The sequence below is a fragment of the Pangasianodon hypophthalmus genome, chromosome 14 (genome assembly GCF_027358585.1).
Source record: "Pangasianodon hypophthalmus isolate fPanHyp1 chromosome 14, fPanHyp1.pri, whole genome shotgun sequence".
NCBI lineage: Eukaryota > Metazoa > Chordata > Actinopteri > Siluriformes > Pangasiidae > Pangasianodon > Pangasianodon hypophthalmus.
In genome coordinates, this window is record NC_069723.1 from 6,172,963 (window position 1) to 6,199,063 (window position 26,101).

Consider the following 26,101-nt stretch of genomic DNA (forward strand, 5'->3'; position numbering starts at 1 on the left):
ATACTTTAGTTAATTTCAACAAAAATGATTTAACAGTGAAAAGGAGGTAAAATAAATTCTGAACAATCATTTGCAATTGTTATTAAAATACTGTAGAATATACCAGAAAAGTGTATTGTGACATACTTTAACACTAATATATATATATATATATATATATATATATATAAAATAACGTAATATTGCCCAGCACTACACTAAATATCAAATGAATCACACTTTACTTTAGAAAAATGCTGATTCGAAACACTGCTTGTGTTGTGTTTTGTATTAAATTAAATCACTGGATATGCTACAGAGGAATGTTCTGTGATATAAACAGAAGGTAATTTTCTTGAGGGTGGAGACAAAAAAAAAACACCAGTATGGCAGATCCAGTAATATAATCAGGGAGTAGCAACTGCACAGGATGGAATTTCACATGTAAAATTAATGCTTTATGAATAAAGCAATTGCAGAAAATTACAACCAAATGTATAAAATTAGACATCATGATATAAGTCAGAAAAAGAGGAGTATAATGTAAAAGAGAAAGAATGAAGAAGGGGACAGAGGGAAAGGGAAAAAAAGAGCATGTGGTAAGAGGAAGCGTGAGGCAGCTTTTCCCTTCCTTCCTTTGTGTCTCTGATGAAGGGCTTGAGAGAAGCAGTCAAAGGAGAATGGAGACAAGAGACAAAACCGTGTCTTTGCTTTCACCCCTCGTCTCACCCTCGCAATAAATCTTGGTCCTCTTCACACTTAAGCGGCTGTTCTCACTCCCTCTGACTTTCCCCTGCAGACAGTTAAACTTTAATGGTATTTATGTTTCAAACTGCCGAGACCTTCAGAAAGCTGTTCGTACTTGAGAAAATCGAAAACCAACTGTCTTTTTCATCACTACAGAAAAAAACAAAACAAAAAAAAACAAAAACAAAACAACAACAACTAAAGTGTCTTGCCAGAAACACTGAAGAAAAAAATGCTGAAGAATGACGTCTTCTGTACCTCTCTGCATCTGTCTTCAGCTTCCATCTCCCTGTGTTCACACAATGCCAACTCAAACCACAACGCCTTGTGCCCAAAAACCTAAACTCCACCACTAAATATAAACCTCAAACCCAAATCCAATGTTCTGACTGAAGGAGGCTCACTAACCATGAGCTGCAGGTTTCACCCAGCGTCCCACCAGAGGAAAGCCAGAGAGGAGGAGAGCCTAGAACCCTGAATAACCTTCAGAAGAAACACGGCTCCAGAGCACATAAAAGAGCAAAAAGAACAAGCCATCAAACAGACACACAACGGAGCCGTATTTTATCCAAGAATCATAATCATGAATGCAAAAGAATGTCCATTTGAAAGTTTAATATGCTTGATTGTGTAATGACTGTCAATTTAAAAGCTCAAAGTTCAAAGTAGCCTCAGAAAACTTTTTTACTCAGCCTCTTTATGGAAGAGAACAAAGATTACACAAAGATTGAGACACAAGATTGCCTCAGACTGCCACCTCTGATTTTAATTTCCCATGGGCACCTCTAGTACCTCAAGCTATGAGGCAATGGCATCTCAATTACAACAACTGTTTTAGGACAAGCAGATCGCTAGTCAAGGCCAAAACCACTCCTGAGGATCACTTCAAAAAGCCAACGCCGAGCAGGAAAAGAGAAAGAACACCAGCTGCGTAGGCCTGGAAAGCAAAACCACACGGCCGAAATATTCCCTGGTTACATCACAGCCGGAGGAAACAGGCACCTACAGGCAGAGGGATACATTTAGACCAGGGGTCATCAACTGGCAGACCGCGGCCCGGATGTGGACCCAGCAAAGTATTTAAACTGTACTTGCAAAAATACTGTAACAGAGCTGATTGACATATGAACAAAGTCATGGTTTTTGCCCGTCATACATCAACTCTAGTTTTCTAAACCAACACGGCTTCTGTAGCGGATCCTCTGTTGTGGTAAATCACATGCATTTACATATGCACATTATTTCTCTGAAATCACACCAGAGACTAGTCACAGAGTTCAAGACATTACATCAGAAAGGAAACATTCATTGGACATTCATAGAATTTTCATTGTATTGACCCTCTCTGGTCTGATTAGCAAACATGGCTTGGTTTCTTTTTTTTTTTTTTAAGTCAACACAGAAAACAGGCTGGAGAGAGAAGTATGCTGCTAATTCTCCTCGTGTCAAATTTAAAACACATGTCTCATTGGTCGACCCTGCAGCATTAAGTGGTAATGTGGAGTGCCACTATGAAGCAAAACAACCACTTTGAATAGTCTTATTTATAGCCATACACTAATCACTTATAGAATTAAACGGATAAAAAAAAAAAAACTGCTGTTGCCATTAAGTCATGTTTATGCTTCATCGAACCTTTGTAACCAACACGATCTGTACAAATTTTAGTTGAATAATATTGCTTTAAAATGAAAATCCAGAGCAACAGGCTAACATGGCTAACAGTGAAAGACCTGATATGATTTTATCTGCACAATGCTAACAAGCTAAGGTTAGTGGTCATTATTAGCGATCCCTGCACAACATTTTTCTGGGTAAAGTTTCCATTTAAATTGTAACTTATCCTTTCATGTTATCACAACACAACTTGTATGAAAAGGTGTAAAATATTTACGGGTATATTTGTATGCCAATTCCCAGAAGTTGATAAATTTAGCAAGCTAACATGACAGGCACTGGTTACTGTTAGCAGGCTTTGTTAGTCAGGATAAAACAACAAAGCTTTCCCAGTGAGACATGTCTGAGTAAAGAGATTTAAACAGGAAAAACAGTATCAGGATAATACTATAAACAGCAATGAGGTTGGGAAATTATTGTGCAGCTACGCAAGACTAATAAGTGTAAAGTGAAAATAGCATAACAGTGTTTTAATCACTATTTTGGGTTTCTGCAGTTAAAAATAAAGCATGATGTTAATAGTATTCAGTAGTCTTTTTGGCTGCGTAGTACAAGTTCAGTTGTGTTTATGTGCAGCATAACTCTACAAGACACATTCAATACCAGTGACCATTAAAACATCAGCCTTATTTTGATTCAACAATGTGAAGGTATAAAGACTAATAATGCAGGTCTACATTGTAATAACGTTCATGTAAAAAAAATCGATTTTGTTTCTTATTCCCTAAGTAAGAATTGTGATTTCAGTGTTTAATATCATAAAAATCATTCAGCCCAGTGATGTACAGTCCACCAGGAAGCAGTCTGCGATTGCAGCTCAATAGCAGTGTGTGGTGAAGAGTTCCACAACAACTAGGCCACAAAAGGCAGAAAACCCTTCAAACCAAACGAGTGTAAACCGCTTTGCTCTTCTCCAGTAAAATATTCCATGTTTTGAGGCCAAGCCAGATATTTAGCTTGGCTGAGCTCTCAGCTGTGAACCAAAAAAAGGGCAAGAAGAAAATGGAGGCAGAACGAAGGAGGCCACAAGAGGGGAGAGGCATTGATTCCTCTCACACACGCACGCACACACGCATACACACGCACACACGCATACACACGCACACACACATACACACGCACACACACATACACACGCACACACACATACACACGCACACACACATACACACGCACACAAACAAAAAAAAAAACAGCGTTCTAGAACTCTCTGCCCCAATTCCCTCCCTCTCTCTCTCTCTCTCTCTCTCTCTCTCTCTCTCGCTATCACACATACACATGCAACACACACACCTTAGCTTTAGACCGCTAACTCCATTACACATGCAATCAAAATGCAAATCAATGAGCACAAACTCAGCATCAGGGAGACAGTGCGCGCATCTGCTCACACACCCATTCACAGACGATGTTCAGTCCATATATATACGTAGGTGGGAACGAGTGTGTGAATGTGTGTGTTAATGGTGTTCTGTGATGGACTGGTATCCCATCTGGAGTGAATTCTCCCCTGTCCTCCATCTCTGTACCCACCCTGCCAAGGATATCTCCTTCTCTCTAAATTAAATATAAAGAAATCATGGTTCATTATATATTGCCTGTTGAAACATTGGCAAAATTTATGGTCAATTTAATCCATGACTGTGTGCTGAAATATTTATTAGTGATGACATTACATAAAAAGTATGCCTCTCTTGATGCTAGTGCAATGTGGTTGCTGAAACACACAGTTTTCTTTGGCAGTACAGCTCATACTTGGTTGCATTTTAAGAAAATTGTATCATTTAGCAATCAGAGCCATTAAGACTTAAGAGGGAAAAGTAATAAGTGGTTTTTTCCAGTGTTCATAACTGTTTTTCCACGGTAAGGTTGACATTTGCATGGTAGTTGCCCGACTTCGTTTCATGGCAATTATAAACTGATCAGTGTTATATAGCAGACAGAAAGACCAAGTAACAGATGATTTACTGATGATTTTTTAAAAGCTTACTGAAACACAACCCAACAAAAATAAGTCAATCGTTCCATAATCATATTTACTACAACCTCGACGATCCCAAATTAGCTCTACTTGGAAAAAAAAACAAAAAACCCTAAGCTTTGAAACATAAGGGTGCAATAGTTTTTTGTAGTAATAATACAAATAAGCTGGAAAAATATGTAGAACATGATTAAAAATAATAATGGTTTAACCCGTGACCTCAGAAGAAAAGTATTACGTGGCTGAAAAAAACCCTTTTCAAAAAAACTGCTGTATTGTCCGGAATGCATGTTTGTGTTTACATGGCCATCCTGTCAATCATTTTATAGACACTCCCTCATACAGCTTCACTTCGCACCCTGCTAACAGGCTAATACCACAGCTTAGCACTCATAAGAGCTTACTAAGAAGAAAAAAGGACAGCACCTGCCCTTGTGATCGTTCGCATAAATCGTTATGAGCCAGATTTTGCGTGTTTATAGTGTTATACAGTGCGCTTAAACGTGAGGTCCTGACAATCCTTCCTAATGCTAACTCCAGATGAACCACTCAAAAAGTTAAAAAATAAATAAATAAATAAATAAAAAATCATTCGAATCTTTTTCAGCTCCACCTACATAACCAATAAAGACCTTGACAAATTTTGAGAAATCTTACCTAATGCACCTTTAAACATCATGGGTTTTTTTTGCTAGTGTTAAGGAAGTTAGTCAATAGTTCATGCATGTAACAACACCGACAGCTAAGAAACACGCCATTTGATCAGAATTCAGATTGCAAGCATATGCACGAATTATAAATTGGACACAGATGAAGCAGTTGAGTTGTTAAGTGGAGTCACCACACATCAGAAAGCATTTATGTGAACAGTGGTGACCAGATGCTGGTATGCAAACTTGTATTTTAACATTTGGTTTATAATATTACATGTTAACATTTTGCTTCCTGATTAGATGATTAAATGCATTTTAGCCATGGATACAATAATCAACACAACAAACACTGGTTTATGCATGATGCTGAAATTCCCCATGGCTCTGTGTGCTTATACACTTATACACACTAAAGCTTTATACACTGTAAAGGCCATCTAGGCATATATCTTATAAACGGGCAATCTAGAAACTGTAAGTCCAAATGTCCTGAAGTGTATATTACTTAGCTGGTCTACTTATCTCTGTTCAAACATTACGATGTTGGTATCTATCTATCAGGAGCACCAAGAAGTTTACAACTAGATTGCAGACAACAATTAAAAACACAACTCTGCCTTTCTTGATGTTTCAGAGAACAACACAGAGTGAGTCATTCCAGGTCAAAAGATGATTAAAAATTTTTTCTCTGATCTGTGAAACTCGGGACTGATTCTCTAGAGGATACCACTGAGTACGTTTCCATGGCAAAACACTGATTTCAAAGACTTGGATGTTGGAAAAATACACACATTGAGGGTAAATCAAGTACGAAGAGAACCATTTTGCTTCTCTGAATGGAAGCACTGATTAACTGACTCAGACCAAGCTGATCCTTATGCTACACATCCAGGCAGTATCTAGCACTCAGTGACGGCTGGGGGTGATATTAGATGGAAGGACTAAAATCTAATATCTAAAAAATCTAATAAAAACCCATTTATGGCATAATATAAATGCCTTCCCCCCTTTTTTCCCCACCCACTAGCTAACCCTATTACACGACATCTACCAAACCAGGGAGGCTGGGGCAAACACGTGCTTCCTCCGAGGTGCGTGAAGGCTGCCTCTGCATCTTTTCAAACTGCTGCTCGTGCTGCATCACAGGGCAGTGTAACACACCCGGAGGAAAGCGCCGTCTACCTTTCTTCCTCATACATGAACTCACAGATGTCTGCGATTGGCTATCAATCCCTCACACTGTGATTGACAAGGGAGAGAGTGCATAAAACCCCTCCCACCCAGTGATCCACAGACAGCTCTAGCATCAACCCGACTCGAAAACACGATCTTCAGACGACAGCGAACGCTTTTCTGTTGCGCCACTCGGGAGCCGACATCTATCTTTTTCAGTTTGTTTCAACTTTGTAATGCTGTGTTGGCTTTTTGTCATGTTTCCTCTGAACACCGAAAATGGTAAGCTAAAAAAAAAAAAAAAAAAAGTCGTAACACTTTCATTTTCATTCATTCTGTCATCTGTCCTTTTGCACTCTGATAGGATAATGTGTGCTTATTCTATCTACTTTTAGTTCCTTCTCCAAAGGCATTTTGTGTTATTAAAAAAAAGGACAATAGAATAAATAATATACCAAGTTGATGTTACACCCATGGCTGCATTTCACATTTCTCAACACTGCTGATGATGTGTTACAGATGCATCAGCAATGCGGCTCTGAAATGAACCCCAAGGCACAATGAAATCTAGGCGCTGTTTCACTCTGTGTAATCATCACACGATTGTTTATGATGGGCTGCATAAATCTACACTCTGTGTATTTATCCTATGACTGTTTTACTGTGTTGTTGCACTTGGTTAAAAAAAAAAAAAATCAAACTATATATCTTTTATCTATGAAAGAAAGGGAGGGTTTAGCTGAGCTATCCCATTTATACACACTACCACTGGCATCACTCAGCCTCTATTCCTACTGTTCAAACTATTTCTCTTTCTCAATCCACGCCCACCTCCTCACTCGTTTTCAGCCTGGTTTACCCAATTTGCTTATTTTAAACGGCACAGCTCCAGCTTGTGTTAATTATCTGTGTGAGAGCAGAGATGGCAAAGCAGCTGCACAGATGTGCTTAACTCACTGCTTTAAATAGACAAGCTTTTTTTCTTTTTAACCAACTGCACCTCCATCATCAGCTACAAATCACATATACACACATACATACATATACATATATACACATAGAGAGAAAGACACAGCCCAGAAAGTGATAGGGAAAGGTGAGCATGCTGTGTAGGGCAGATCCATGCAGCTTGGGGGCAGGGACTGAGCGAGCTGGCCTTTAGAGCACAGGTGCAAACCTGCCGGGGCTGCAGGTCCTCCTCCCCCGTTAATGAACAGGTGCTGAGTGACATGTTTGTGTTAGCCGTAGGGCTAATGAGTGACCTTGTGCAGCTCTGTCTCAAGAGTCGGCTTCCCTCAGACCCACACAGGATGCTAATGCTCTTTTCAGGATGGTGTGTTTTCATGTTATTGTGTTATAGCATTATACGCACTGTTTTTCAGCAATAAATGTAGAAGTAGTAAAAGAGAAACGTGATGTTTCTTTGGAACATTATATTATGGTTTTATATATAGTAGGTTTTTAAAGGTTTATTTTGCATTAATATAACACACACACACACACACGTCTTAGAAGGTGTCCAGAAATATCGCCTCAGAAATGGTATTTGTTCATTTTTAGTAAGTTGTAAAAAAAAAAAAAAAAAATTGATGTGTAAAGTTCTAAATTCTCAAAATGGACTGGATGAATTTTATTCACTACATTTATGAACATTTACATCCGTGTGTGTGTGTTTTATAAAATGTTGAGACAAGTGGATTCTGGATGCCAACCAATCCAGAGCGCACACCTGTATTTAAGTGGTCAGGTTTTTCCAGCGTATTATTAAAAGTGCAGTATGTAATCATTAGTTAATAAATAAATTTCTGTAATCAGCTATTTAACTTGACCAAGTGACCAAAATGACCGTGACGGTCAGTGGTCACACTATTTTTCTGGTTTACCTGATAAATTTTGAAAGTATATACATTTTATCCAACATGACTAATAACAGCTGTGTAACTGTGTATTTTTCAGATGTGATTTGTTTGACTTTGTTAGTTACAATAGTGTAAGACCTGCTGCTAAAAGTTACTCTGTTATTGATCACCTTCAAACGGCACACTGTATGTGAGGAAAAAGAAACCACCACAAGCTCACATCTCTCCCTGATTGAGGTTTATTTCTGACACACAGAGGACAGAGGACATGGTCATGAAGCCTAAAGTTTAACCCAATAAGTGAAGAGAAGAGGACTCGCTACGCTTTTCCACATCACTAATCTCTCTGAGAGGGGAGAGCGTCTCTAATTGTCTGGACACTTCACCCCAAAGGCTTCTCCCTCGGCACTGAAAAGATGGGCCTTCTCGCGCTCTTACAATCGGCTTAAGCTGATAAGTCCTTTCGTTTTACATGGCAACAAGATCAGTTATAAACCTGTACTGAAAATGATTAATCACAACGCCGATTATGGCGTCCACGCAGTCACAGACCCCCTGCTGTTCGTGCTCAGCGGGAGGCCGCGGCCAACTGCCAGCGCTCCTTTCAGACGGAGGAGTGCTCATTTTTACACTTCGCTTTCAACAGATGCAATTACGCCCAAGCCGAGGGAAGTGCACGGCTGGAATCTGAAAAAGGGATCTGCTAGTTTTACAATTTGACTTTTTTTTAAGCACTGAATATTTTTTTTTTTTTTACAGTTCATAAGTGATTTATGCTGTACTGGATTTTCAATTCAGTCTTCTAACCCAGTGTTGAAATTATACATCATTTAGAAGTGCAATATTCCGCACTGCAACTCATTAGAATGTTCATCAGAATAGATATGAGAGAAGACAAGCATTTGAATCAGTCATGTCTTTTGAGTGTTTCCTCAACAGGCCTCTTGCAGCTTCTCTCAGGACTTTACACTGTCATTTCTGACACCTGGGAACAGCATGTCATGACTCGAGGTTAAAAATACAGCAGGAAACACTGCTGTCTGACTGTGGCCTGTGCATGTGTGGAATTCTATCTGAATGAAACACAGTGTCTAAACAGCTTACAAACTAAAATAGGTTGTATATTTTACATTTAATAGAAGTATTCCTTAAAACAGCCAAGGCGTGATTAGTTAAGGAATAAAGCACAACAGAGTATGCTATTATAGGAAAATAATCAATGATTGGGTAATGTGATGCGGCCTGATGTGAAGCGGAGTTACTCTTACTGCCCTGAAGATGATTATTTTCTGATAACAGCATGTCCTGAGGTGTTTTATTCCTCTTATACCACAGGCCACACATTTTATCTGTTTATACGTTTAATGCTGTGGAATGTCTGTGACACAAGTCAGGTCCTGTTCTCACTTACGTTATAGCAGCTATAAACAGTCGTTCCCTTTCCAGACTCTTTTTTTTTTTTTTTTCTCTCTCTCTCTCTCTCTCTCTCTCTCTCTCTCTCAAAAAAAATGCAGCATGTGATGTTAATGCCCTTCGCCCTGAAGACATTCCAGTATTTGAAAACTTAGTTGCAGCTTTACCTGAGACTGTTACAAAACACTGACATTGGAGACTCCTTCCAAAGATGCAAAATAAAACCACAGAAAACAGCACAATATCAAGGCAACACTGACTTTTTTTTTATTGTTGTTTTGTCTTAGCTCCTGTCAGCTAGCGCAGTCACAGTCTAGTTTGAAATACAACCAAACCTCACGATCACCTCACAATCACATATTATTTAAGGCACTTATTGTGTTTTATAATGCTAAATTGGAACTCAAATGATACAAAGAGACACACACATGCGAGTGCAGTCATATTTAGAATAACTAAATACTGCAAATGCGAGCAAAACTGTCACACTGTACAGTCTGGAAATGGACAACACTTTTGGAAGAAAACAGAAACTTGTGGTCATCAGTATAATAATGCTGACTACAGGTAACACATTTTGTGTTTAGACATTTCTTCCAAACATTTCAGTGAACTGTTATTATGTGCTTGACTCACATCGCCTTCCACTTGCAGGCTTGTGCATTCTGTAGATTCCAGCTCCTTCCCTACAATTTAGTCACAAGACTCTAATTGTACACATAACGAGCACCCAGTCACGGAGCACTGACCTTCTTTCCATCCCCTGGGCTTTCACTCCACACTGAGAAAACTGAAAGGCGAGATACAAGCTCAAAGCTGAAACTGAGAAAGGAGGGAATTAACAACACCCCAACGTCAGCCGGAGTTCTGCCCTGGTGTGAAACGTGAAACAGAGATACAGCGCAAGATTAAAAGAGGGACAAGTCCCGAGACGATAAGTTCACCTTACTTTTGGAGGGTTCAGAGAGTTTTTCAAGCACGCACCCAGGGGCAGTGGTTCTGGATCAGATTGTGTACCCAAATCCAAGAGGATCATATGACGCACTTGAAACAAAAATTTACAAGGAGGCCAATAATTTTGCTGCCCACTCAATGCAGCTGGAGCTGCCAGCTGGGGAAAAAAGGCCGCCATATCCTTGCGGCCGAGAGCATGGTCAACCACAATGTGAAAAACACTTAAGTAAATTATGTCGATCCACATGTGAATGAGCAGAATAATCACTGATGGTCAATGTCAGAAGAAAATTTCAGGCTTTCACTGCTTTCATTAAAGGCCCAATCTCTGAAAACCTCAGCAATCGCACAAAGCTTTGCCTGGAGTGCTGATGCAAATGTTCATTTTGCTGCTGATGGGAGTCTCGCGCCATTTTCTTTCAGATTCATATTTGCTGAAGAACGCTTTTAAATATGCTGCAGGCCAACAGTGCTGCTGTGGCATTAGTCACATCTGCAGTCTCAGTCTGTAAACAGCAGGTCATCCACCACCCACTCTGTACAACTGACAATTTATGAAGCTTAAGGAGTAAAGGTAACAGCTTGGTACCTCAGGGCAGAACGACAACATCCAATAAAACCACGCTTTCAAAATCGTAACCTTAAAAGACACATTTCGCTCAACGCTTTCAGATCTAAGAGTTCTTTCACACTTTGTGCATAGTTTACATGTAATATGTTATGATAAGCACAACGGAGAGATCGAGCGATGTGTGAGAGGTGTGTTACGTGTGAGAGGTGTTTTATTCCCTTTATACCACAGCAAAGTTACGTTACATAAAAAATGACACATCATACTTTTTTAATTTATAGTCACATTTAATGTTGCAGAACATCCATGAAACGAGTTCTTCTATCGCTTATGTTATATCAGCAATAAACAGTCGTTCCTTCACCAGCCTCTCTTCTTTCTCTCTCTTGAAGCTAATACGACGAGAAGAAACTCAGCTTGTCACGTTATGTGAAGCCACAAGACACAATGACCTCTGTCCTGAAGACTCTCCAGTGGTGGAAAAGTTCCTGTTACAAAGTGCTAACACTGGAGACTCCTTCCATTAATGTTATCTCCATCTTGACCATATCAATGATTAAACATTTTCTTTGTTAAACGACAGCATGTTTCTTGATCCGTTTATTTTCAGTCTTAGATTATGTGGCATGTCCATCATGCATGTCCCTGTCAATTATCTGTTACTATAGTAACAATGTAGAAAAGCAAGGGCATGAATATAAACCTGCGTTTTCCTCACAGCCGGCACTACTTACAGAAGTGCTGTTATACAACATTCATCACAATAATTATAGGTCCACTTTATCCTAACAGCTTTACATAGTATTCTGACACTGAACCAACTGGCTAAAGAATTCCCTACACCAGTGATTTCGGATCTCTTTCTCTTTCCCTCCATCCTCTCAGTCACATTCCCTGTTCTTCTTAGAAGAGGGGGTTGATATGCGGTACATCTCCAGCAGTGACAGTAAAGCAACTGGATTGAAGATGAAATCCAACTCTACAAACATCTCAGTAGCTCTCAACAAATCTGAAAATAGATACACAACTCGCTCACATCGCCCGTGGCCAGATTCTGCATGGCAGTGAAACAAGACAAGCAAACCTCTCACGTCTTAACCCTCCTGAGCAAAGAGGAGACGGACCGCAGATCTGACACCAACATGCGAGGCGTCTAGCCACTAGTACACAGTGTTGTGTTTGTGCTGTGTTTCACCACAGAGGAGTCAGCCAGCAGTCTGTGACACACTGACCCCGACTTAACTCCTCTCTGTACCTCTATTCTACCACAGACACACACCTGCTTTAAGAATAAACAAAGGTGTAAGGTTTCAAGGAGAAAAAAATCATTTCTGCAAATGTCTACAATGGGATTGTGAACTCAGAACCCCTAAGGAAAGTGTAAAGTAAACAGTTTGTATTTTTCCTGTGGAAGAATACTTCCTAAATGCTGTAATGTGATGTAATCTACAATGTTGCTGCAAAGGAACGGCAATACAATACACACAAAGGGATTACAGGAGATCGAATCACACAACAAAAATGTATTTGACAAAAAAGTAAAACTAACAGAAAAAAGGTCATGCAGTTTTAACTTCTTAAGATGAACTAACAGCATATAAAAATGACTTTACAAACAATTTCACTTGTAAAAAGTCTTACTATTATTATTATTAGTTAAAAAGACAGTTTCCTTTGCTTTCCCACAAAAGCATTGTTCAGTATTGCCGTATTCAATGTGATCCTTTCTGCTTTTACAAAAGTAACATTTTGATGTTTTTTTCTGAATTCTGGATTGAGATTTATCCTACTTCCCTTGTAAAGAATGTTTTTTCCAATACCTACAGTTTCAGTTAATGGCTGAAAAGGCATAAATCCAAAATAATTTTTAAGTAATAGTACAAAAAGTTCTTTTTAATTATTCATTAAAAAGGCCAAATTTTCTTCTACATTTTAGACTTCTCTACTACTTGACATTGATTCAATAAGTATCCAGGCAAGATGCAGACAATAGATTTATTACAAATCTGTCACATGGAAAACTTCTCAGAGCTGCCCTCAAGTACTTTAAGGCTCATTTTCCACTTTATCAAAATGAATCATTTTTTATTTATATAGCATATTTCTGAAGCACCAAACGAATCACGCTCACCAACTTAACAACCTCCCAAAGAACGTGTATGAATTTGTTCGACCCTGTGTGTAATCCCACTCCTCCGACCCAGCGTTTATTTTTCCGCACATCCAACCTCGGCTTAGTCATAAATCTTTTCGAGAATATGTGATTTAACAGAGGTTTTTAGAGAATACGGAACAAAAAAGCAATATCTAATTGAGAGCTAAAATAAAAGAAACCAAAAAGATGCAATATGCATGAGTTTGTGGCAGCAAGTATTTAGGGTTGGAAGCCATTATGGAGTTATTAAGCAGGAAATAGTAGGAGAGCTGCGGCAGGCAGCAATCAGAGGAATGAGGCTCTAAAAGGTTAATGGGTTCACACACATACATACACACACACACACACACACACACACACACACACGAGGGATGCAGCTGGGCAAAGCTGATTTCATGCAGCTTCTACTCAAATATGCTGAACCTCAAAGCATCATTCAAGCACATGGAGCGCAACTGTCTTAACATGGTTTTGTGAAACAGAACTCCAGAAAACTAGAGGAGTTTAAAAAGGAAGGTACTCAGTTTCCTCTACACTTCTTCTCCTGCTCTCCACTCTGATCTGTGACTGAAACTATCCGACTGCAGAGTCTTAAAAACAAAGTGTTCAGTAATTCTCAGAACAGATGTTAGACATTAAGGGCAGTGCATGTCCAAACCTAGAGGAATATGTCTTCATTATCAGCTGCTCATCACATTGTTCCTGCAGATACTTTATTAAAAGCAAAACATGCAGCACTTTCTTCCACCTCAACTACAATCTGATCTGTTCTTGGGCAGCCAGTTTACCTGAGGTCACAGCCTGACAACTATTGTTTAACTTCACTACCCCAGCCAGCAGACTGTCTACTGCCCGCCCTCTAGGAGCTTTGAATAAGTAAACTAAACCAGGGGGAAGACGGTTCCTTCCATCCTTCCAGAAATGGCATGACCACGCTCCAGCTGTCCCGGCTCACAGCGTTAGAGTGATTTCATTCAGATGGGACATCATGGGCTCTAGGTGAATCTGAATGAAGCGTAGCCAGGGGCAGGCAGTTTCATTTGGGAATCTCTGTTCAGCAGGTGCCTGCTCACCCTCCATACACAGGCTACGGGGACATGACCTCTAACCTACCTGGCATCTAAACTGGCAGCAAATTATATGCAAAGTCACCAATCAGGTCAAAAGAAAAACTCAAACCATATGAAGAGACTAAAGTCAATCATTACAGTGCTTGGAAGGTGAGTACTGCATTGCTGCTGCTCAGGCTAATTCATCATAACGCTTTCCCAGAGTTATTTCAGCTGAAGCGCTTAACACAGATTCTGTTCAAACTGCTCTTCAAAGATCTTTGTGAATCTTTGAGAATTAAGGAATCTATTTTCTGGTTTTGATAAACTTTATCATTTTTTAAATTTAGATTTAAAGTGTGAAATATTTTCATTAAAATATATTGTCGCAATGCTTGTTAGTTTGGATTCTGATCATTTGAAACCCAGCATATGATGAGGTCTGAATGGGCTTTACAGCCAACCAACCAATCAGCAACTCCGCTTTAAGCTAACACACAACGCAAGTACACACTATAAGCCTTCCCTTACCTCTCACACGTCTCCATTGCTTTCTATGCTTTCTTTTTCCCTTAATAATAATAATAATAATAATAACTATTTCTCCCCCAAATAATTTCCGTAATTATTTTCTTTTTCTTTCTATCTACTTATTTCAAACTATTTCTTTTTTTTTCCCCTGTTTTTTTCTCAAGGCATAAAAAACAAGACAGTGATTGCGCATGAAAACATTCCTAATTTGGCCTAGACTCCATTATTTGACCAACTTTTTTCCTTTCTTTTCACACTACCAGCTAGAGCCATCACCCCTAGGACAACACAGAGTGTAAACTCAGTGCCAAAAGGCAAAAACTCACCATCAGTGATAAGTGAGCACATGTTATCGCATGTAGGGAAGGCCCTGATCGCTTTCAAACCCCAGACACTGAAATCAAAGCGGCCAATGTGGCGCAGCTCCGGGTTATGTGATGAGTACATGTCAGCTGTTTTCACCCCGATGACAGCCACCTCTTAACCTGCTCAAAAGCTCCCAGCAGCTGTCTCTGTGCCCACAGAACAGAGAGCCGAGTGGCAGAGACGGGCACAGTGCCTGAAAGAGAGACCTCTCTCCCTCTCTCTCTCTCTCTCCCTCCCTCCCTCCCTCTCTCTCTCTCCCTCTCTCTCTCTCCACACAGCCAAACTGCCATTTGCTTTCCACTGCTGGCAGATCCAGGCTGCGAGGGGATTCGAGGCCATGGTTGATTTACGATCTGCTCTCCTTGCAGCATCTCCTTGTAAGGCAATGCCAGCCTCCCCCAATACTGTCCAGGCGCCTGCTCCCTTTCATATACTTTGGGGGAAAAAAGCTGACACTGATGCTGGACAGAATAGCGGCACTACTCTGTCATCCCTGACCACTTTACTCTGTGCCATACTGCAGGCAGCGACGGGGGAATAAAAAGCAAACTGCATGGGGAAAAAAACGGTCCAGCAGACGCATTTAAGAGCTCTGATAATATTAGTGATTAGTGGCTGTGGTGGAAAAAGCAGTACTCGTTTCCAGTACAGATGAATAAAACCGCATTTGTTTACGTTACTATGCAATTATAGTATCATGAGCAAACAGGACGCAGATACAAATAATGAATCTGCTTCCCGTTTGTTCATGATATTGAATGTCTAATGGTGTGATAAGAAGGGGCTTAACTCTAAGGGTCTCTAAGAGCTGAACCTCATGCCTACATAAGTAAACCTCCATCTGATATGAGAGGAGGAAGAGAGAAGAGCGAGGTCTGAGATTAGGAAAAAGAGCGAATAATGAAGATGGACTGAAAGAGGTGATTCTGAGCAGCGAGGTCTTTACCACTGTCTGTCAGGGATGAGAGTGTGTGTGTGTGTGTGAGTGAGTGAGAGGAAAAAAAAGAGTGAAAGTTGTGGGCAGTAGGAAATCCCCACAGTCAGAATCACATTCATCAGAATCTATACAGCTTTCCAGCAAAGCCAGTAATACATTAACACATTAATTACGCCCTTCTGCCCCAAAACACAGGCTGACTTGAGGCTGCAGCACTGAGCAAATAAGAACATGAGATCCATCAATCATGGTGCCATAAAGCTCTCAGGAGCTCTGCTGGGCTTTCATACTGTAACACAAACCTACAGCTGCCACTGAGCCCGTGTCCACATAAATCAGGTTGGGTTTCAGTAGGACTGTAATATAACTAAAGACACGAATATGGAAATCACTAGTGATCTGGTGTCCTAATTTACCCTGACGTCGGCATAAAACATACTTTATTTACGTTTTGACCCAGAAAATACCATATTTTAAACAAGTTATTGTGGCCCGTGACATTTTTATAGCATTATGCCAGAATGATCATCTAATTCAGACAAAGGCAGAATGTCCAACAAGAAAACACTGGCATAAATACAACCAAATGTTTGTACCAAAACCTACCACAGCATTACTTACAGACTGAACAAACTGAACACATCTACATGCTGCAAACATCACCTCTAGAGAGCAATCCAATGGCTAAAAAAATCACAAATAATATTTCAGAGTAGTGTCACAATCAGGAAAAAATTTTTAAAAATCACCCCATCCAAGCCAGTGACATGACCATGAAATTCAGTTCAGCCCAATTGAGCAGTAGTAAGTGCATTCATTACACAGGGCCAAAAGAATTGCACATAAATCTGGCATTTGGAAGATGTTTTGTCATCACAGTGCGACCAGAAAGAATTATCGAACAATCAGGGGTTTTCACATTCTAGATGAGGTCTTCTAAAGAAGGCACTGGGGATTAAATTCCCAAACAGCACTTATTATGATCCATGAACTGCCAGGAAGGAACGCAGCACTAATCCAACCTGCATTGTGTAAAAGCAGATCATTTATAATACACACACACACACACACACACACACACACCACACTGCACTGAATTCCACATTCCACTGAACCCTCTAAGCCTTTACTGACACTTCCACAGAGAGATGCATTCAAACGGAAGACCACTGGGCTTTAACTGCACAGCTCACATGTGTCTGAAAAGACAACATGTAAACACATGCAGGAAGAGGCTGAGCTGATGCAATGGAATAAAACTGATACCAGCAGAGGTGCAAATCAGACCTCAATCCAGATGCATGTCCTAACACAGGGGACATAAATCATAACAAACAAACAGAAAGCAGGCGCCAGTATGTGTAACTGGGAAATAACATGGAGGTAACATTAGACAAGGCACTCGAATATCACTACCAGGGATGAAACAATATACTAGTACCATGAAATAAATATGAAAACACTTATATTGTAACCTTTGAATGTTTCAGAACTGATAGTAAAGATGTTTCCAAGTGCAGAAGAGGTGAAAAATTGGGTGAATTCAGAGAAAGTTGGGGTTTTTTTTGGCTGTGTGGTGAAAGTGATTAAATATTATAAAACTGTAAACTGATACCATGATGATATTGGTTTGTAGATGCATCACGTCAGATTACGCTTTAACACAAACCACCAACAAACTACCCCGAAGAAAATAATTCTTATCATTTCCACTATAATATCTTACAATCATTATCAGCAGAATCTGATCTGCCATGCATTTTTTTCTTAATTTGAAGATTTTTTTTTATTTTTAAATAGCATCATGTAAAATTGTTACTAAAATAAAAAGCAAATCTGTTCACACCAGCAAATGACACATTTTATGGTATTTGAAGAATAAATGTGCTGCAATTACAACACATTCCTTCGAAATGATTTCTAGGCTAGCATATGGTCTCAATTTTATATTAATATATAATATAAATATTTATAATAATAAATATATTATTTATATATATTATTTCAGATCTCTAAATACAATCCTGAAGAAATAAAACTGTTACTGTGGAGACGCTTTAGAAAATCCCACCCTGGTGCTATAGCCTTAACTTAAACCACTACTGTACTAATGTAATATATAAATAACACTGTGTCTAAGCTACTCTTAACCCCACACTGCTTTCACACACAAAACAGACATATTGTGTACTTTGTGTATTTATTGTGGAAGGGCTTATGTTTATTAGAGACTAGTTTCATTCGGAGATTAAGTGTGCTTTAGGGCAGAAAATGAGGACTCTCATCTTTCTAGGTTTTCTCCAACTCCCTTCATCCAGGCCCTGTACAATTACGTGATTAAGCAGAGTTTAGGCTTTAAATAAATAACTGTATAGTGTGACAAAAGTGTTTTGATGTCTGAGGTTAAATTGCTACTGTACTGTTTTAAGGATTATTAGGAGAGAGATAGGTTACGAAGCAGGAAAAAAATCTGTTCTTCCTCACTTTAGATGGTTTGTGCACATTAAAATGAACCTCTTATTTATGGCCCTGATGGTTTATAAATTTGAGATTTAGATCAAGCTTGTTTTCAGCATTGTAAAACAACAGACAACTGGAAAGTGTTTGCTGCTCATGTAGAAATAGTGGCAAAGTGATCTAGTAAACAAATCCGCATTATTAACATTAAATTACTACAAATAACCAAGACATCTGAGTTGACACACTGTGATTTAGCAGTGAGTTAGCAGTGATTATCAGTGATTTTCCTGTGATTATTTGTGATTTAGGTGTAATTTAGCTGTGATTATCTGTGATTCTGCAGTGATTTTTTTGTGATTTAGGTGTAATTTAGCTGTGATTATTTGTGATTTAGCTGTAATTTAGTTGTGATTGTCAGTGATGTTCCTGTGATATTGCTGTGATTTTCCTGTGATATTGCTGTGATTATTTGTGATATTGCTGTGATATTGCTGTAATTTAGCTGTGACTGTCAGTGATTTTTCTGTGATATTGCTGTGATATTGCTGTGATTATTTGTGATATTGCTGTGATTATTTGTGATTTTCCTGTGATTTTGCTCTCATCTCTACTAAAGGGTGGAAAAACATCTCATGAACTTAACTACCAGAATAAAACCCTAGACTTGTGTGGTGTTTAACAGCAATAATCTGATGTTAATCCAGCTGTTCAGCAGGGATTAATCAGCTCGTGCTCCTCTCATACTGACCTTTTTGTGTCTGTCTTTAAAAGGCAACGCCGGCCATTGCATCTCCTGCAAGAAGTCCTGCCAGTGTTTCTGGTCCTGATCGGACGAGATGAAGACAATTTCCAGTTTGTCCTTGTGCTCGGAGGATGTTTTGAAGTGGCAGTAGAAGTCTGCCAAGCTGCTGTTAAACTGGCGGCACGGCGCGTTCACGCTGCAGCCGAAGTAGAGGCCGACGAGCGCGAGCCCGCTGCCCAGCGCGTGCACGTCCACCTCGGCTTTCTCTCCGGTGACGAGCCGCTCTCCGAGCAGACTTACCAGGAACTCCGACATCGTCGCGTTGGAATGTGGCGGACGATTTGTACTCCGTCGGTCGACCCACTAGCTGGAAGGAAAAGCTCACCAGGCTTGACGGAAGCCGAGCCGCTGTGGAGCCCCTTATCTGGCCGGTTCTGAAGCGCACAGAGCGGGCTTCACCGCCGCCTTCAGCATGAGGACTCGGCACACTGAGTGCTGTTAAGGAATGCGCTCTGCTTTTAGCCTCTTCTCCCGCCCTCTGCACCACACTGCACAGCTGACACCTACTGGTGCATGCTGGGATTGCAGTTATCTCAAAATGCAAACATGTCCCTCTCTTCAGCGTTTCCTACAAAACTACACAGCTAGGCTTTTACACCAAACGTGTACGTGTACTCACAGACATGACTGTAGTGCTTTGTAAAGTAACCCATTTGCACCAGCAGAACTGGAGCTGGTGCTCGAGCATCAGCATTAACAGCTGTTGTTTCCAAAACTTACACTCTGTGGCTGGACACCTGACCATCACACCCATATGTGCTCCTTCCCCAAACTGTTCCCACAAAGTTGGAAACACATAACTGTATAGAATGTCTCTGTATGATGGAGCATTACAATTTCCCTTCACTGGAACTAAGAGACCCAAACCTGTTCCAGCATGACAATGCCCCTGTGCACAAAGCGAGCTCCATGGAGACATGGTCTGAGTGAAAGGTTGGAGTGGAAGAACTCGAGTGTTCTGCACAGACCCCTGACCTCAACCCCACTGAACACCTTTGGGATGAACTGGAACACCGACTGGAACCTCCTCACCCAACATCAGTGCCTGATCTCACTAATGCAAATCCCCACAGCCACGCTCCAAAATTTAGTGGAAAGCCTTCCCAGAAGAGTGGAGGCTGTTATAACAGTAAAGAGGGTCTGGAAGGCGATGTTCGACAAGCACACATGGGTGTGATGGTCAGCAGTTCTGGCCATATAGTGTGGCTCAGCGTTTCCAAACTGACAGAAATCAGTAGTGTTTTGTAATGTAAGCCATTTGCCCCAGCAGAACTGGAGCGTTTGATCAAACATCAGCGTTAACTGCCATCATGTCAGCAACTTTTTGCTGTTGTGGATCTTTTGTGCCCACTGCTATCAGGTTCCACAACGCCACCTCCCAGCATGCTGTCTTCATCGATTCTCATAAATACAGCACAGAGTTTTATTAAACAAATAATTATCCACATGCACCACTTGAGGAGAACCTGTAGACACACCATTCATCATTCATTCATCCTTGATCCTGGTCAGGATAGCGGTGGATCCGGAAGCCTCTCCCAGATGGAATGCAGGGCACCATGCAAACACATTCCCACACTCATTCACACTTAAGGGCAATTTAGCCTGCACATGCATGGGGGGAACATGGGAAGCAGATAGTATCACAAGCTCAGAATCCAACTGGGGACCCTGGAGATGCTACACACTGCACCACTGTGCCAACCCAGCACCACTTCCTTTTGGCTTTCTTTTAAATATGGTTTTGCACGTATGTGAACATTCCTTGTTCTCGCATTAGTGTGTCTTCACTTTGTCTTCCTTGTTCACAGGTATCTCTGCACTGTGTACTGTATATACACTATATTTAAAGCTGTGTAATTAGGTGAATGTATTCTGTGTATTTAGCATCCTGTCTTCTTCACCTACTGTAGTACTTCAATTTTCTCTTAGGATAAATAAAGTACATCTAGCAACTTCTGTTCAATTACAGCCTGCCCTCTAATGGACTGGCAGTGCATAAAAATAATTAATAGTGGCAGGATGGCCTCCTTTGAAAGAGGTTCCTGATTGGTTAATACAGCTGGCCTGTGTTGAAACATTTACTTGCTGACTGCAGAGCTAAACATCAGTCACTTTTCCCCCTCAGTGCATCTATTTTTATAATAGGTTTAGCCTCACGGTTCTTTAAAAATCATTGTAGCACATTTAATACATTATGCTCTAACAATTACTATTCCATATAATTATTAATGTGTTCTTTTCTTTGGGATGCTTTAGTCATGAAATCAATTTCATGGTATTTAAACATGTAACATACTAAACACTGGACTATTTAACTTATTCCACATTTGTTAATAGTCCAGTGTTGCCTTTTCAGTATATTACATGTTCAGTCACCAAGACAGATTTATTAATACCTGGCAAAAAAATGATTTCCATGAAAATGAAGAATTGATCAACAAATCTGTACCATCGGCTGTTCATAAGCATTTTATTTTGTACACAATTACAAATGACAATCTGCGATTGCAAATGATTTTGCATTATTTCTTGTGTTTGGTTGCACAAAAATTGAAATTCTCACTACTGAAAGCATAGAATATTTGTGTTTGCTTATACAGTGATTTGGTGAGCACATACTGCCTTTTCCAGAAGAATCAAGGCTTTTATGACACTTCAGATACAGAATGCTGACCCAGAATGAGACTTTGTCCTTCATCTCACAGTGACAACACACACACACACACACACACACACACACATATACTCTGTATGTGCCTGATTATATGGTAGCAAAAAACTGAAAAAGTACAGCTCAATGTGTGTAAAGACGCCAGCATGAGGCATTAATCTTCTGTGAACATCATGCGCACCAGGTTCGCATTGAAACACTGTTCCTCCACCAGCTTCTGTGGCTAGAGAAAATGTATAACACATTACTGTCATTTATACACACCACAACATCATTACACATAATGTTAAATGAAATAACAGAGCAATTTTTCTAAATTTCATACCATAACCCTGATAAGGAATAACACTTACTGTGCCGTAGCGTAGCAGAGTAGGAACTCCCGTGAGCTTTAGAGTCTTCTTAAAGTCGTTGTTCGGATCTTTCCAGCTGGCAGAGCAATAATAACTTTTATTGAAAGAGTACTTTTCATAAATCTAACATGTATGCACAAGACATAAAACAAGACAAACCGAGAACAACTGACAGAATACTTCAATTATGTTGTGCAAATAAATGCAGAACATAAAAAGACATTTGATAATAAACAGAGAATCATAAATGCACATAAATGCAGAAGACTTTTATGGTGAAGTAAAAACATGGGTGGTGAGCCACGACTTATTGGTGTTATTTCAATATTCTCATTATTGAACAGAACGCTATTTCTACTAGAACTACAATGCTTTTTTTTTTTTTTTTTTTTATACAAACACACTGTAATTAATTTGGGAAGTTTGTTTGCATAAGTAATAGCTGCACTTCTTAGCAGAACAAGACTAACAAGTAAGTATGTCCCAATATTACAGGATTATATCTCAATAATTGCATATAATACAATACAACCCTATATAACCCTAAACCTAACCCATTACAGTAATTTATGCTACATGTTTATCTGCTCCTGGCTTGTCGAGCTGCGTTTTACAGTATCATGTGTGTTGAATATTATGATATATGAAGTACTGTCTATTAACGAGTAACTCACTATGGCCGGTCTCCCACTTGGCAGTAGATGAAGACTGAGCCTTCAGGAAGATGAGCCATTTCCCCCCGAACCACAGGCTCAGCTGTAGGCAACAAGAAACAAACCAGTGAAATGACATTTGCATTTAAATAGAAAAAGAGAGCAGATATTTATCAGCTGCTGTTAAACGTATAACCCAAATTATCTTAATTGCACAATTCTATCATATTCACATATATATATATATATATATTATCATATACACATATGTACATACATATATACATACATACATATTATATATATATATATATATATATATATATATATATATATATATATATATATAAATAACAATAACCTTATTTTATAGGCTAATAAAAGTAACTAAAGCATTGACAAGTGGGAAACTTGGTTTCTGGATGTGGCATAACAATGCTACATTAATAGGCGAAGTTGTATTTTTAGACTTAACAATTAAGTTGAATTTTATTAATATAGTGCTTTCCACAATAAACGTTTTCACAAAGCAGAAATCCAGATGTCAATTTAGATCCCTACTGAGCAACCAGATATGACGGGGGAAAGGAAAAACTCCCTGAGAAGACATGAGGATGAAACCTGACCAAGAAGGGAACTCAGATTAAACTCAGATTAAACTCAGATTATACATCATTACAGTATACAGCTGCAGAAGAGAAATGCTTTCTGTTAGGTTTTCTCAGAGTTGTTTCTGACTTGCTGATTGATAAGAACAGATTAGGAAATAATTATGTTTTGGTTGGTTAAGTGACATTGTGTTACAAGCAAAAACATAAACAAGCAAACAAATCCTCCTCTCCTTATACCAGCTGGGCAACAAGCATTGACCATGTGGCTGAAATCTGCACAGTTTCCAGCAGAAATCCTGAACTGTCAGCTCCCTTCTCACCTTTCACACAGTCTGGACACCAGCTCTTCCCTTGCTCATCTTTGTCGCCACTGAAGTACACAAACACATCTTTTCCTTTTCTCTCAGCCACAGCTTTGCAGAATTCTTCATACCCGTGGACACTGACTTGCTCATACTTAGCCATGTTATCAACACTCACGAGTGTGTAATGACTCTGCAGTGAGGTTGAGATGAGGATAAAGTCTGTGTGTAGTCTTCCACACAGTCACCAGGATGTCAGTGACTAAACAACCACGTGACACATAGAGCGGAAACAAACCAGGCTGAATCCCAAATACCTCCCTACTGCCTGTGTAGTGCACTATGCAGGGCACACAGACGCCACACTTCATACCCTCTGTAGTGCACTTCGATAGGGGACTGAGAGTTATTGAGATGTGAAGTCAGATTGTGAAGTCAGGGGAAAAAAACAAAAAACGACTTGACTTCCGGGAATCCGTTGAATTTCATAATAAATGTCGTTTCCTCTTCTTCAAGTGCGCTTACATCACAAATACGATATTTCTGACAGAACTTTAAGGCAGCCGCAAAAGAAGAAGAAAACATGACTAGTAATATCTAGAGGTCTCTCAGACTCATTTAGTTCTCAATATCATGGTTTGACAAATTAAGAGTTCTATTTAGTGGTACTATGTAAGAAATAAAATACAATGGGGCATGCTGTGATAGGAAAATAATCAACAGCTGGGTTGATGTGATGCGTTTCCCCCCACAGGTTTATTATTTTCCTGTAACAGCATATCCTGAGGTGTTTTATACTTCTGATATCACAGCAATTTACCAATGTTAACATTTATTTTATTTTTTATGTCAATTTTTTTTATCAGTTTATAGTTACATATAATGTGGTAGAACTTGCAGCCAAAACTAATGTCAGAGCCGCTGTTATAGAAAATTAATCAACACCTCCTGACCAATCAGATTCCAGATTCAACACTGCTGTTATATAAAACAAAAGATCTTTAGTAAAGCGTACTCAAAGTACTCTTGTTTTTACTTTATTCATAGTGAAAATATATAGCTTACTGGTATTGGCTTTGTGTTTACTCATATTGTAGACCCCCTGACGTGGTCATTCGGTTCAGTCGGCAGTTAAAAACTCCCCACTGTGTTCACTGCTGCTGAGTTCTGCTCCAACAGATCCCTGCTGTTCAGCTTAATTGTCAGGTCCTGTATGAACTTGTTGAAATCTCAGTGGCATTTACCCATCACATTTATGTAATCAAAGAATAGCATGCTATAACCTATACCCTAATGAACATAAATCATATATTTTTTGTGATAAAAACACGTGACCTCACCAGCCATAATATACAGTGTATACTTTTGGCCATATAGTGTGTCATATATGGTGTATGATGGCAACCACCTTTAATTCCACTGTGTAGGGCTACAGAAAGAATTAGTAAAATACAGTTTCATGTTCAGTTCTATTCAATTTTATTTATGTAGTGCTTTTAATAATGGACATTGTCACAAAGCAGCTTTACAGAAATCCAGATGTAAAATCTAAATTTAAATGTATCCCAAATGAGCAAGACAGAGACAACAATGGCAGCGAAAATCTCCCTGAGGCAAAAAGAAGAAGAAACCTTGAGAGGAACCAGACTCAAATGGGAAGCCATCCTCATCTGGGTGACACTGGAAAATGCAATTTCTCTTCTATAACTGTATAGTATAGAGTCTATAGTACTGTGGGGGGACACACAGATTATCAGGTATGCATGCTACTGTAATGGTTTAAGAAGATGTACATTGTGTGCAGAGTACAAGCAGGGACTAGCTTTGACAGATCTGTGCTTTTACCTAAGAGAAAAGTTATTAATAAAAGGCTTGAATAAATGAATATGTTTTTAGCCTAGACTTAAAGATTGTCCCAAACACTAATAAGGCTGTTCCATAAGTGGGGGGCTTTGTAAGAGAAAGCTCTGCCCCCTGCTGTAGGCTTCATTATTCTAGGGACCAACAAAAAGCCTGAGCCTTCTGACCGAAACAGGTGTGGCCGATCATAAAAGGCCAAAAGTTCGCTCAGGTGCTGCGGTGCGAGACCATTCAGTGCTTTATAGGTCAGTAGGAGTATTTTATAAACAATGCAAATTTATACTGGTAGCCAATGCAGTGTGGATAAGATAGCGGTGATGTGATCATATCTTCTGGTTCTA

The 26,101-nt window shown here is 39.5% G+C and overlaps 2 protein-coding genes across 2 annotated transcripts in view; both read right to left on the reverse strand.

Moving 5' to 3' along the window:
- nxn (nucleoredoxin) overlaps window positions 1-19,754 on the reverse strand; it is a 61,450-nt gene extending 41,696 nt beyond the window's left edge. Inside the window, exon 1 of the mRNA XM_026924411.3 lies at window positions 19,254-19,754. Within this exon, the coding sequence (XP_026780212.1) occupies window positions 19,254-19,562 (309 nt within the window). The 5' untranslated portion in view covers window positions 19,563-19,754. The remainder of the gene's footprint in view (window positions 1-19,253) is intronic.
- Window positions 19,755-21,763: 2,009 nt separating this feature from the next.
- Window positions 21,764-24,167, reverse strand: txndc17 (thioredoxin domain containing 17). Its single transcript, XM_034310492.2, has 4 exons — window positions 23,919-24,167; window positions 23,009-23,090; window positions 22,335-22,410; window positions 21,764-22,204 (listed from the first exon to the last, which is right to left on the reverse strand). Exons 1-4 carry the CDS (start codon window positions 24,061-24,063, stop codon window positions 22,136-22,138), a joined length of 372 nt encoding a protein of 123 aa, XP_034166383.2. The 5' UTR covers window positions 24,064-24,167; the 3' UTR covers window positions 21,764-22,135.
- Window positions 24,168-26,101: the final 1,934 nt, after the last annotated feature.

Coding starts and splice junctions, on each gene's coding strand:
- txndc17 (XM_034310492.2), bottom strand. CDS start 24,063: ATGGCTAAGTATGAGCAAGTCAGTGTCCACGGGTATGAAGAATTCTGC. Junction 23,091..23,918: donor GTGTCCAGACTGTGTGAAAG/GTGAGAAGGGAG, acceptor TGTTGCCTACAG/CTGAGCCTGTGGTTCGGGGG. Junction 22,205..22,334: donor CTCTGCTACGCTACGGCACA/GTAAGTGTTATT, acceptor CATTTTCTCTAG/CCACAGAAGCTGGTGGAGGA.